Below are 14,046 nucleotides of genomic sequence, written 5' to 3' on the forward strand. Positions count from 1 at the left end.
GGGAGATGACAACAAGCTATGATGACACCAATGACTTAGAAGTGAGAGCACTGATTGTGAGTCGTTTTCAGAAGAAGCACCTGTGCTTCTCCGAGAAGCTCTTGATGAGCTGCGAAATGGCGCTGTCTGCCACCAGGTCCAGGGGGCTCTTGCCTTTGTGGTTGGCATAGCTGATGTCAGCCCCTTCTTGCGCTAGGAAACAAGAAATGGCCGCTCCGACGCTCAGCTCGGTATTCCCGAGAAGACCTGAAGCACTGAGCTGTGAAGGAACAATGAGGGGACAAGAGTGTGGGAAAGGAGGGAAAGTAAATTTTTTAAATCTCACATTTTAGTGTCATTATTGCATGTTGAAGTAGTCAGATGAACCACTCCAATAAGTCATATTTTGACAAAAAAAGTGGATGTCTGGTTTAAGACAGGTGCTCAGGATGGTGAGTGGAGCTATGGTGTTTGCAATCCATCTTCTAAAGGTAGATTTTTTTTTTAATACAGCACTTCCAATGAATAGCGGTAACACCCCTTGTGTAAACAACATGACATTCTCAGAGAAGAACACCCTTCTGTTTAAAATGTCAAATTGTCACATCACACTGAGCTCCACAGAGAGTACCACTGTGCCTCTGAGGATAGAAAATAGCACATGGATTCATCCAGTGTGATTTCTGGAATCAAGACGTCCCCTGAGGAGATACAATGTAATTTTTTTTATGCTGCACAGACAATATTCAAAGCTCCAGTTTTTACTCAAAAATAGCTCAATCAAACGAGTAGTTCCACTATTAAAGCTATGAAGTCGTTATTTGTAATATACTGTAGGTTGGATATGAAAGGTTTTAGCACCTTTGTTAACGACAAACTCCCCTTATCTTGCCGTGTTTACGCAGTTAGACAAACCGACTGCTTTCATCTCGGTAACTCATTTATTGCTCATGTCACACCTCAACATTCCATGCCTGGCTTTTGTTTACTATCACCACTTCACTGGATTCAGTACTTTACCAACCGGTCAGCCCGATGTGAGTCTTGTTTTCATCCTTTTAATGACACCAAAAATCTGGAGTCATACCACCAGACTTCATTTATCATTCCTTTAGGCCTGTCATTAAGAGTGCGCCCCTTTTCAATACCGCTTATCCTGTTCAGGGTAGGCAGACAACATCAGGGATTGATCAGCAGATCCCGTGCCAGCTGCAAGAACATCTACTATGTGAACCACTATACTGCCAATGGACAACAAACAAGGGCAGGCTAGACAGAGGCAGACTGGGGTCTGATAAAAATAATGTTTGAATATAGTACCAATAGACCAAATGAGCGTCTAATAACAAGCAGCAGCCATTATTGGAGACCTATTCTTGTGTTTTTCCATGGCTTGGATTGAGTGCAAAATTCATTCCACTACTCCTACCACAGAGGTCCACAACATGGCCCCTTTCCTCCACTCTCCCACTACTTACCCTGCCGTAAAGTGATGTGGAGGCACAACCCTCGTTGCTCTCCTCTGTGCTGCTACTGCTGCTTCCCACAGCGGGGCTCAGCATTACGTTGGCCAGCTGTGGTCGCAGCAGGGCCACATGCATGGCGGTGTCGCCGTCCTCGTCCTCCAAGTTTACATCAGCACCCTCGGCCACCAGCAGCAGGACCAAGTTGGTGTGGCCCTGCGTCACAGCCAGCTGCAGCGCCGTCTGGTTGCGGTTGTTGCGGATGTTGATGTCGCAGCGGCCCTGTAGGAAAATGAGGCCCACCCTCATTAAAGTTCACCTTTACGGTAAAGTATACAATGTTTTAATGATGTTTACTTTGTAGGTATACAAGAATGGAGCTCACCTCTTTAATGAGGATCTCGGCTACGTCATGGTGATTATTAAGGGAGGCCAGATGCAGGGCAGAGAAGCCGTCCTCCTTCTTAACATCCACCAGCTGTCGTGCTCGGCCTAGAATCTTCTCTGTGGCCCTGTCATGACATACAAGAGTCACATAATGCCAAGACACGCCCTTACATGCACAATGTTGTTTTTAATGATTATTGTGTCCCTACAGCCTGTAATGAACATCATATGTGAGATGTTCTATCCACTTTTTGGAGAAAAGGTGTCTCAAATGGTTGCTTTTGAAATGTGTGAAAAATACTATATTGCACCTTCTCTGTGCTAATGACTTCAGCAAAAGTGATGATGTTACTCGCTTTAAATGACCAAACTGACATATGACCATTTCTAAAGCTCCCTCAGACAGTGAAGCATACACTTATCATAAAGCTGTTAAAATGAAAAGCTAACATTAGCCCGTGTTCCAGGCACATGACATGAGCTGGACAGAAACCAGCAGTTGAACTATTAATAGAAACACACTGCAGTTCTCAAAACAATTCTTCTTACAAGAGCAATGGAAAATAAAAAGACTCCTTTGTGCTACTACAATGCAAAATATTGGGCTTCAGTGTTGAGTTTGAGTAGCCATGTTTACATAAATTTTGCTTGTTTGCCTTGCCTATGTGCTGTTCACTATTTCATTGCATTGTTCTGTGGGGAAGCCCCCTGTTCCAGAGCGCAGCAGGAGGACCCTCAATGCCCTAACAGCGTCACAGTTTTCTGTTGCCTTCAATGACACTGGATTGCGTTTCTTCTTCTTAACTCGTACTGATATTCTGGATTGCTCCCTTCAGGATTAAGCGAGCTAAAGTTGCGTCCGAGCCGTGGCTGAATGAGAACACACTACACAGTAACCTCTTTTTGCCCTGCAAAATATCTGCATCAGATTCCAAGCGATGTTTTAAACAGAAAACCACAGGTGGTTAAATAACTTGCACCACTTCATTAGCTATTTTTCGCTACTTATAACAAATGGAGACCGAGACGGATGGCAGCAGATGAATTAGCCGAAAAAGCCAATCTAACGACAGTGGGAGAGGAGCCTATGCTTCCATATAGTTTCACCAGATTTTATCCATCATTTTACATATGACACACTTTCAAAGTCCAAACCGGAAAACTTGAATGAAGTGGCATCATTAAGTAAGGGAATACGGTATATGGGGAATGCGGGGGTTTCTAATTCGGTCTTGTTTTTGTCTTCATGGCAGGTCTTTTAAAAAGAACCGGGGACCATTTTCCACTTTGTGGTTTTGCTATAATTTGGAAGGAAAGTTCAAATGAGATCGTAAAAGCAGCACACAGAAGCACAAACCTCATCACGGTTAAGTAGGCTTGGTGGACTGTGAAAAATATCAAGTCACAGAAGTCATTCAGGTCTAAATACACACAGTATTATAATACTATAAATTGTAGTTTAATAATAATATCCACATTTTTACTCACAGTTTGTTTCCTTTGAGCGCAGCATGGTGCAAGAGGTTGAATCCTCTGTGGTTCTGCTGAGTGAAGTCAATGTTGGGCACCATGACCAAGATCTCAATGATATTGCGGAAATCTTTAGCAATGGCATCATGCAACGGTGTGTCTCCATAAGAATCCTGATATGGAGGGAAAGGACTTGTTTAGATAATGGTAAATTGTTGCGGGTATTGTCCTTGCAATGCAACCATGCATGTCACCAAGTAGAGCACAGACATCTGACAGTACCAATATGTTTGAATTTGTAATAAAAGTCTGGTGGCACATGCTATTTGTGCTTGTGTGACCATATCTTTGTCAGTGATTAGACTAGTTTCTGGTTCATCGAGTATGACAAACAGGCAGTGCCATTATGTTCTGGGACTGGGACAGCTGTACTGATAACATAGCACTAGAAACACCTTTACCCAGATTCTTACTCTGATTCTGATTCTTTGGCCCTTGCACTCCCCCCATCTACATGTCTTTAGTTGAGTAGCAACACTGCTCAAGCAGAAGGAGACGCCTTTAGTCAATTCTGACACAGCTTGACAGTGAGACAGTATGAAAATGCCCCACGAGAAACACTCAATTGCTGTCATGAGTGATTTAAGAGTAACTGTCAAACAGCATTAATGTCCGTAATTGCCAGAATTCTTCCAAAAAAACCCAGCATGCTAGTGACATTCACGACAGAGCTCCCCTACCTGGAGATTGACATCGGCTGAATGTTCGGTGAGCACCCGCACGACATCCGTGAAGCCCTTGTTGACAGCGATGTGGAGCGCCGTGCACATGGAGTTGTTCAAGAGATTAACGTTTGCTCCCTTGCTCAATAACAACAGTGCAATCTCTGCCTGATTACTGGATCATGGAAGAGATACAGGAAAGTAATCAACACAATCTTTATGACACTACTAATGAGAACCTAGTAGAGACTGTATTAAAAATAAGGTATCCTGTCAGACAAAACAAAATTGTTTTTAACGTGAATATGCAATAACAGCAGACATTGCGTGTGAATTCTGAGAAGCTGTAGTGAAACTGAAATGCTCTGAAAAGATGCAAAAATCCAAATTTATAATGAACACAGGAGCCGTTCGGAAGCTGAAGCTTGACTGAAATGCTATGGAAACACGCTCTAACATAGAATGAAAGTAAGAGTCAATTGGTAGCTTTAGCTCAAATCAGGAATTGAACCAACCATCTCTGGGTCTGGATCCAACGGCTGTGCTATCCAACTTTTACTAATTTGCCACAATTTGTGCAGCAGTAGGGAATGACAAAATAAATAAAATGTGTGTATTTACTTGTGCAGTTGTCCCCCCACCCCAACATTTGGATGTTACATTTGTTTGAATTGTTAAGATGCGGAATAAGAAGTAGGAAGAAGAGGAATAAATAGATGAAAATGGCCGACTACACTTTATTTAATATTGTCTCATCTGAGTGGATTATTTGATCAATCTCAGCTCATGAATTGAGTGCTGTTTGTTTTCCAGGCAATAAACAACAACTGTGTCCTCACCCAAAGGCTGTGTAGTGCAACGCCGTGTCTCCATCTTCGTCCTTGACTTCAATGGAGCCATTGGCCTGGAGCAGGGCCTTCACCACCTCCATGTGACCTTGATGTGCAGCCACCTGCAGTGCAGTCTTCCCCTGGTTCTTGATATCCACCTGCCACGGACATAAACGCAGATGAAGATCCATTCCAAGTAGAGGCCGAGTGAACATGAGCGCAAATGAACTGAATTTAGGCCGGCTGGGAATAATCCGAGTATGAATGGCAATCACGTTGCTCATGTGCGTGATACGTAATCCTAATAGGTGGAGTGATAATCGCTGGCAGGAAGAATGTAAACCCATCATACTCATTTGAAGAAGCACACCAGTGCTGATACATACTGTGTATTTGTGGTGTGAGGCACCTGTAGCTTGAGAAAAGTAAAAAACTGCTATGCTAACTTCAGCTACGTCAAAGGCAAAATACATTTTAAGCAGCTACACTGAGATTGAGAGATGAGCAGGAAAAACTGTTTTTTGATGCCCCAACTGTATTATGTTCTCTGAGGGGTGGCTCACTGTACTACATACACTTTGAAAACTTTGTTTGGAAAATTAATTTCAATTAAATTAATCAAAATTAATGCATGCATTTATCAATTATTAGGCTAAACAATTATACTATTAAAAGCAGGACAAGATTAGGTGTCTGCTTTGAGTGGAGCTTCTGCAAAAAACACATAATGACGAGCACAAAGATACTGATACTTCAGCGCAAATTATAGCATCACAGGATGCTGCAGTAGGATTTTGCACATATAGCCCAGATTTGATAATAGTAATATAGTACGAACATCTTATAGTGAGACTGAATTGTCATGTATCATGTGAAATACTTCTACATTTCAATCTGACGAGTGGAGAGTCTGAGGCATTGTAACCTGCTGCAGACGATGGGTTAAGGTGTGTGTGAGTGGTACGAAGGGGAGTTCCTCTTTGACATAGATGGTTTTCACATGGATTGAGACCTGAAATATCCTTTATCCTTAAGATGTAGGCAGAGTGAGATGTGACACAGTGTTCCACATTTCTAAAACACTAGTGATGTCCAAGATCGCTTTTTTTGCCGATATTCCACTTACAGTGCAGCCTTGCCACATCCAACATGGCGGCGACTTTGACATACGGTGGAATGGTGAAGTTTGTTGGCAAGAATCGCCTGATACTGACTGACACTCAACATCTGCTTGCATTGTAGTGAAAAACCAACACCAATATCGTTCCGATTTCAAATGCCAACATCGGGCTGATAATTACCACTGCCATCCCTCCAAGGAAATAACCCATGCTTGCATTACATATCACATTTACGACATGGAAAAGCAACAGTTAACTGAAGTGTAGAACATTCCTTGAAATCTCTTGCACTGCAGCAAAAAATGAAAAGTGCTGCACTCACCTTGTCAGGATACTTCTGCAACAACTCCCGCACTTTATTGGCACTGCCGTGTGCTGCCTCAATGACCAGCCGGCTGGGATTGTCCTGCTCCGTGGACTGAGACAGCAGTTTCTCCAGCACAGAAATGACTGTACCTGCACAGTGACAGAGGAGGGCGGGGGAGGGGGATTCATTTAGTTTAAAAGTGCCACGTTAACAATATGCTTTGGAAATGGTATCACTCAGAGGCCTAAACAGCAGCACACAAAGAAAGAGCGGTTATTAGCATCTGTAATGACAAAGTGTGGGAATGAGTCAAAATGCCCCACCATGCTGACACACACACGACACAATTGAGGCAAAAACATGCACAATGCACAAAAAAAGAACACGTGTGTCATGTTAACTTGCAAGATCATTTCATTCAATGGAGACAAGCATTTCAATAAATAAACCCAAAGTACACAAACTGAAAGGAGACAGAAAGAAATGCCCCGAATGAATTAATGAGCACATGCACAGTAAGGACAGAACAGGTGAGAGGATGAATGAACAAAGCAGAGGGAGAAGATAAGCTGGAATGCTCGCGTTAAGCCCCTTGGTCCTGGCAGAGGCCTTACTTCCAGATTCGTTGGGGTTCTCGGTCGTCATGAGGTTAGCGTCCATCTCCACAGGCTGTGCAGAAAGGCATGCTGGGTTGAACGTCCATGTCTGGCCTCCGAACGCCACACGTAGGTCACCGTCTGCATAGACTTTCAGCACCTTGCCAACCTGGCCAAGCACCTGGTGGAAACATATCAAGTAATGCCGATGAGTCCAGCTTCATTCTCATTGATCTCACATGTTGATGGTGTTCTCACGCAGTCTTTTAGGGAATATCAAGTAATTCCAGGTCATTTGACTAGAGTGAAAATGAATGCTGGTGTAGCATGAACAGGAGCGCGTACAGGAGCCATGCTGTCTGTCCATTCGCCGTGGCCGGCCTGTAGCCGCTTGACACTATCTATGTCCTCCAACACTCGCACTAGTTCGCCAACTCCAAACGTGTTCACCTAAAACAATAAAGACAACAATCAAATTAAATGTATATATTTTTGGAGAAACCCCTTGATTCAACACAAAAACCCTTCCTAGGTTTGAAACTGTAATTCAGTACCTTGGTAAGGGCCCCAGGATGAAAAGTCCAGCGGATGTTATTGCTGTACTGGACTCTGACGTCCCCCCGGTCAGTGATTCTATGAACTGACCCAATCCGGCAAATGTACTGCAAATACAAATAGGCAGTTAGGCCCTGGGCCTGGGTGCATGGCATTAAGGCATCATGGTGTGATCAGACAGAACGCAGGATTAGTTGTACACTACAATGCTAAAATACCTCTGCCATTTTGGGATTCCAACCCCCGTGGCCATCCTGCATCTGTCGTAGAATGTCCACCTCCAAGAGACATTTGACCTTGTCACCCTGCTGGAAGGAGTGGCCATCAGCACTCTCCTGGCGCTGCAGCTCTGCATGTTCTCCTAAATGGTTGGCCAGGGAAAACACAAGTCTGTTATTTCTAATTCTCCAATGATAACATATAGGAATTAATATTTCATACAGGAATGGTCTTACCAAGCTTTGGCAAGTGGTCTTTGTAGTAGAAGCCTCCCTGGCCGTCTGACACATACTTGAGGTCAACTTTGCCTTTATGCCCCATTCGGTAGACATTGGTGGTGCCGTTCGTCCAGGTCACACTAGCCACACTGCGACCAGACTCTGTATCCCAGCCACGAATATCCACTACCTTCCCAACCTTACCCTCCCCGCCTACACACACACATTTGCAAGAGATAATCAGGGTGTTGGTAAACAAATAAAGAGGATCAACCCTCTTTCAAGAGGAGAAGTCATGCTGTTACATGAGGCATTTGGAAAGGAAGGAGGAAAAAGTCAGTACTGGAATACATGATAGTGGAAGTAAACATGCTGGTGAAAATAAAAGGCGGAGAGTATAAGCCATGAGGAAATGACATTCCAGACACGTGGGTGAGAAAAGTGACAAAAAGACAATTTGTCAAGACGGTGATCATGATTAGCCACAGAATGGTACCAATTCCATATATTAGGTTCTCGGAAAACCTCTTCATCAGGCTGCCTCTGTGCCCAAACACACCACATTAAAGCAGTGACCTGAAATGCTACACATGGTGGGCTGGAGGTTACTGAGCATCCTCACAGCATCCTGTATGCACATATAGCATTTTAACCAGATGAGTGACTTAACATAACCCCAGGGTGTTGATCTCAAAGACACCAAAAGGACATTTTGACTCATTCACTCTGGCCCAGAAATGAGAAGAGGGTTGCTATTCTCAGCGATAACAGCAGCAGGAAACATGAATGTATACGGTTCCCAATAGGTATCATTTTTGATGAGCAAACATCAACAGAAGGTTGTTTTGTGTATCTGAAAGGGCATATTTTGTGGTTTGTCCCACAATAAACACAGCTGTGGACATGCATGGACACAAAGACGTAATAAAGAAGACATAGATGAGAAAATTAGAAAACATGCAGACAACTACCATGAGGTTCATGAGAGCCGAGGTTATTATGGGTTATGGATGAAGATAGGCTTTGAAGAGGCAGCGTTACCCCCAGTGCAAAACATTGGTGGGAGTGAGGGGGCAGCCGAGAAAACTGCCACCCATCACACACAAACACACACCACTCACCGTCTTGGTTGCCCCAGTCCCAGTCAGGTCCACGAACCACCTTAACCCCCTGGAAGATTCCTTTGAGGATGATGCGCGGAAGGTTCTGCCTTGGTGCCAAGCTTACTCTGTGATGAAAGCATGGAGAGACAGCTAAGCAAACAACTTTTAATAATAATATGATTGACAGTAATTGACAGTGGTGGTAAAACCATTGCCATGCAGCCATTTCCCTAAACATTTAGTGCCAATCCAGTAAAATAGGAATACAAATGATAAAGGCCTGTTTACGAGCACATTGCACTAAGCTACTACATTTGCAGTGCCATCCTTAGCTATTAGATTTGACAGATTATGAACTGTCCACTCCCTTCTCAGGTCCCTTAAAACTAAAAAACTGTAATCTAATAGAAAATATTTATTGTGGGGCTGTTGTACTATGTCGTACTTGGTAGATAGATAAATAAAAAGGACATCAAACAGACCAAAGAAATAGATGGAGAGTAAAAAAAACATGTTGTTACGGGCGACAATATCCACACCCTATACTCCAAACACATGCAGAACCTCTAAAGCAAACATACCTTATGGTAAAGATTTGATCAGATCTTGGTGCAAAGGAACTGCCTATTCCCATATTTTCTTGACAAGATCAGATGCTGACTTTCATTTCAGCCAGATAACATTTCAGCCAGAGTTATTTGAAATCCAGTGTGGTCCCAAGTAGAGAGTCTGTGCTGCTCGTTGCACAAACACTCGGTGCTAGAAAAATGATAATTTCATTTCTTGTCTTGATGTAGAATCGGAATCCACTGCCGAAGACGGCAGTCCACTCCTCTGTCAGAGTAAACGAGCACTAACTCTCTTTGTACGACTGAGGTTGGAAAGAGTTGTGTGCACCTGAAAACAGATGCTTGGAGGCTAATCCTTGAAAGCAGAGATTTAAGAGAGCAGGCCAGCTTGGAGTGATGCGTTGGCGTCGTCTTACACTCTTAAGTGGGCGCAAGGTTATGTCAGGCATCATAAGTCACATGTATTTGTTTATTCCGGTTGGGACTCCCTTACCGTGACCCGAGTTACACTTTACATTCCCACATTTCCTTTGTCAAAAGCAGGAACAATCATCCCTTGCCACACCTTCAAATTATGCAGTTTCAATTGTATTGGCAAAGTCAATGTTTTGATCTGTTTTGATTATTTCTTTATCGTTTCATCTACTATGTGTTCAGGTCGGCCTGTCCACGCTATCTATTCCTACTTCATGGAAATTCTGCAATGAAGTAACAATGGATGACTGTACTATTCTCTGGTGGCTGTGTCCCCCGAGGATGGTCACTACGGGTTGCTGTAGCCCGTGAACGGCTCTTGTGCATAACGATGGTTCATTCACCTGACCTTCACCTGAGCCGGAACTCTGCAGTGGCAAAGCATCGTAAGAACGTGGCCACATGTCCGGTTGATCGTTAATAAATGGGCTGCAATGGTTATTTGAATAATTAATGAATAAATAATATATTTTTTTTCTACTTTGAGGTGTCCCTTACGTCACCAGCATGCATGCATCACCCACACACAGGACGAAGAAGGAAGTGGGTGGTTGAGAACACGGGAAGATTGAAGAGGCTAGAGAAAGCGACAAGGCAATGAACAAGAAGGAAAACAAAATGTGGCTAATGTTGAACACTATGACATGTATCTGTCTTGACGCGGCGCTTACATACCACAATAGCGGTCCCCTGCGGATTCAACGTCGCCGCTGTGCAGCAATAATGACATCCCAGTGTGAAAGCGCTGAGTCAAAAAATATAATATTATATTCGATAGCCGCAGATCTCATTAATATAGTACATAACATTACTTTTCAAAGAATCAACTGTACAGTATATCATTATTGGGCTACAGAAAGGCCTAATAACACCTCTTAGCATAGTACATATTCAAAAATCAAAACGCAATACATTCCCACTGGCCTGATTTGACTGAACGGCATTTGTTTATTTCATAGTATTTTGGACATAATCTAGCAGCAGCCATTCTGAGAAAGACAACAGCTCTTTACAGGGATCAACATTTCTAATCCTGAAAGAGCAAATGTCTCGTCTGTGACCAGACGGGATAAGAGCAGAAGAGCTACAAATGTCCTTGTCAACAAGGCAGCCAAGGGTTAGCTTTACTCGATGGAGCGAGAACAAAAGAGGAGCACACACACTCAACAATAATACTGTGAAAAAGAGAATTGACATATACAATAAACAACACAGTCAGGAGATTGGGAAGACCTGGGTGAACGTGGGACAATACATCTTCCCACATTTATGGAGGGCAGTATAAGTGTCCATCTTAGCTACAGTTTTTCAAGTAACAGGAATTTAAGCAAAATAAATAAGTCACTGAGATCTTAGGAACAACCTTCAGCTAATATTGTCTTGACACACAAACAGGACTGCAGCTGGATGTGTTGTAATCATGACTGTGGGCGGGGCAGCAGTTTGAAGGCAGCTTGATATGCAAGCGAAGGATTAACCGGCAAGATGACCTAATAAGTTCCCGGAAACTGCGTGCGCCTTGTTTGTGTGTTGGAGAGACGATTAGCTGACTGCACAGCGACCATCTCATAAACATATGGCACACACATATGTTGCCGTGAACACTGCCAGCATGCATAAGCGCACACTCACACACACACACACACACATTGCAATGTTGTGCCACAGTGAGCCATTAGGTATGCTAATTACAACAAAAAGAAAAGAAAAAAACGTCTTGTTTCTGTCAAATTGCAGATAAACTATATGATGCCTCGGGCCTCCAATAAATATTACATGGTTTTCTGGGAACCACAAATTGATCTAGTACGCTTAAACTGCCAATAAAAGTATCATACAAACGTGCCTTTATGTGAAACTATTCTTCATGTCTGGGGTACTCATATTATTGAATGGCGATACCACAAAGAGATCCATTCATATAAATACCAAAGGGTCCCATGATTGTACCATTCTGAGTTGCTGCGGGGGGAATACAAGACAATCTGATTTGGGGAAAAAAAAAGAATCACACTATGCAAAACTTCTTTCATCGATCTAATGAGAAATAAAGTGACTTTCATGTGATGCCCTTGCAGAAGAACACATTCCAGGTCCACTGTTTGGCTAAAAGAAGCCGGGTTAATGACATAAATAACCGATTGAGCTGTTTATTTTAATGATCTGTTTGATTTATAGATAAAAGGGCTTAGTGGTGGTTCCATGTCCAAGAGGCTCACGGCAGTGCTAGATATAAGGCTGTGCCGTGACTTATTTTTAGAGGATAGTAAATCTATACTTCAATTGGAGCTATACACTGACGACTAGGGGTGTCACAAGACACCCAAGACTTGAGACGAGACGATGGCACACCGGTTACAATCTTTTAGCTGATCACTGAAACATTTTTAGAAGCACAACAAAAATAGAGAGTCATAAAATAAACAATGAAGTCAATCTGCAGCTTCATAGTCTTAAGTCATGAGTCATGCTGTTTACCAGATGTCAAGCACAGAAAACAAACAGTGTGAATTTGGAATTGGACCATTCTCACTAAACTATGAGAAAATCCGGGTCATACATATCACCTCATTAAAATCATGAACACGGGCCATCCAGCTGACATTCAGACAGTGCCCACAGCTGTTTGGAGCGTTACGGTGAACTGATGCAGAAGACTGCATTCTGAAGAGAGAAATCATGCCAGTAAATTTGGATACACAGGACACTTGAAATTCAGGTCAATAAGTGTTTATATAGAGCAGGCCTTGTGTGGTTTGGTGAAGCAAAACACGAAACATCAGCACGTTCTTTTCATCATCAACTGTGGTGACGCAGTTTGTGCTGAAGCTTTATGACAATTTCTATTTTTATTAAGTGTAATAATAAATAACAGCATTACCTTTGTAATGGACACAAGGTGTCTCCTCTGTAGAAAATGCCAATGAAGGACTACTGTTAGCATGAAGCATTGTGTAACCTCAGTGTAGTCCTGTAAATGAGCGAAAACATAGGGCTACCTACCTACCAATGAGCTACTCATATGCCGGAAGGTAGGCATGTAAACACAAATGCCAGGAAGTGGACTGAGATTGAAACGTGAGCGATTACACACGCTGGTATAGATAAATAGACTTAACATGTGACGAGCTGTCATCGATTGACAAAGTCAAAACAAGACGTGTCGTGTATCTGGTCACATGCACAAATGCCAGCAAGGCAGATCGAAGGCTTATCAAAATAAAGTACAGTGAAATTCAGGTAAAGACGAGGCCACCCCAGAGTCTTCGTTTTGTTTTTCTTCAGCCATTCAGAGGTGGACTCATTGTCCTGCTGCAGAACCCAAGTTAGTTTCAGCTTGCAGTCACAAACAGAGCAAAACAGCTCCAGGCCATTACACTACCACCACCATATTTTACAGTTGGTATGTTTTTTTCTGAAGTGCAGCATTACTTTTACTCCAGATGTAATGGGAGACACACCTTCCAAAAAGTCAGACAACAGAGCATTCTCTCAAACGTCTTGGGGATCATCAAGATGTTTTCTGGCAAAATTGAGACAAAGCTTAAAGAGTACGTATTGTGCTTTTTCGACTTTTGTGACCTATTAATGTTGCTACAATGTTGTATACTTAGATTAAACAATGCCAAAGCATCAGAAAATGAGGATTGGGAATTTGGATGTGAGTCGTAAAAGCCGTGGATGGCTAAACACACTCAATGTATGTCTGGATTTTTTTTTCCCCCTTTACAGTAAAAACGCTACTTTGTGTTCAATTGTGGTGTCATTGACTAATATTTTAATTTGTTTGATGATCTGACAGATTGGAGCGTGACAAGCGTGCAAAGGGACAGAAGGGAGCAAACACTTTTTCACACAACCGTATGAATATAAGAATTATATAATGGGAGAGAAACAGTCGTCTGTATGTATCACAAAGTTAATAAAAGCTCATTGGTGGGAGCATGTAACCTTTGACCCCCCGGATGTCAGAACTCAATAACGCCAAGCAAACAGAGAGTGTAGAATCCTGGTGGGTGTGTGTAATACTCAC

General features: G+C 42.7%; 1 protein-coding gene across 6 annotated transcripts in view; it reads right to left on the reverse strand.

Annotated features, from left to right (window-relative positions):
* The window catches only part of mib2 (MIB E3 ubiquitin protein ligase 2), a 28,693-nt gene that overhangs the window by 3,896 nt on the left and 10,751 nt on the right, over positions 1–14,046 (reverse strand). For 4 of the 6 annotated variants that reach the window (XM_058084539.1, XM_058084540.1, XM_058084537.1 and 1 more), the window contains exons 4-16: positions 8,989–9,095; positions 7,886–8,080; positions 7,649–7,791; positions 7,430–7,537; positions 7,221–7,325; positions 6,894–7,056; positions 6,295–6,428; positions 4,861–5,009; positions 4,040–4,196; positions 3,318–3,472; positions 1,828–1,954; positions 1,458–1,724; positions 81–259 (exon numbers count right to left, since the gene is read on the reverse strand). In XM_058084539.1, coding sequence (XP_057940522.1) covers positions 81–259; positions 1,458–1,724; positions 1,828–1,954; positions 3,318–3,472; positions 4,040–4,196; positions 4,861–5,009; positions 6,295–6,428; positions 6,894–7,056; positions 7,221–7,325; positions 7,430–7,537; positions 7,649–7,791; positions 7,886–8,080; positions 8,989–9,095 — 1,989 coding nt within the window. Of the gene's footprint in view, positions 1–80; positions 260–1,457; positions 1,725–1,827; positions 1,955–3,317; positions 3,473–4,039; positions 4,197–4,860; positions 5,010–6,294; positions 6,429–6,893; positions 7,057–7,220; positions 7,326–7,429; positions 7,538–7,648; positions 7,792–7,885; positions 8,081–8,988; positions 9,096–9,551; positions 14,016–14,046 lie in introns of those variants that run through there. The other 2 variants (XM_058084542.1, XM_058084543.1) reach the window with 2 other exon arrangements.

This window comes from Doryrhamphus excisus, chromosome 10 (assembly GCF_030265055.1).
Source record: "Doryrhamphus excisus isolate RoL2022-K1 chromosome 10, RoL_Dexc_1.0, whole genome shotgun sequence".
Lineage (NCBI taxonomy): Eukaryota > Metazoa > Chordata > Actinopteri > Syngnathiformes > Syngnathidae > Doryrhamphus > Doryrhamphus excisus.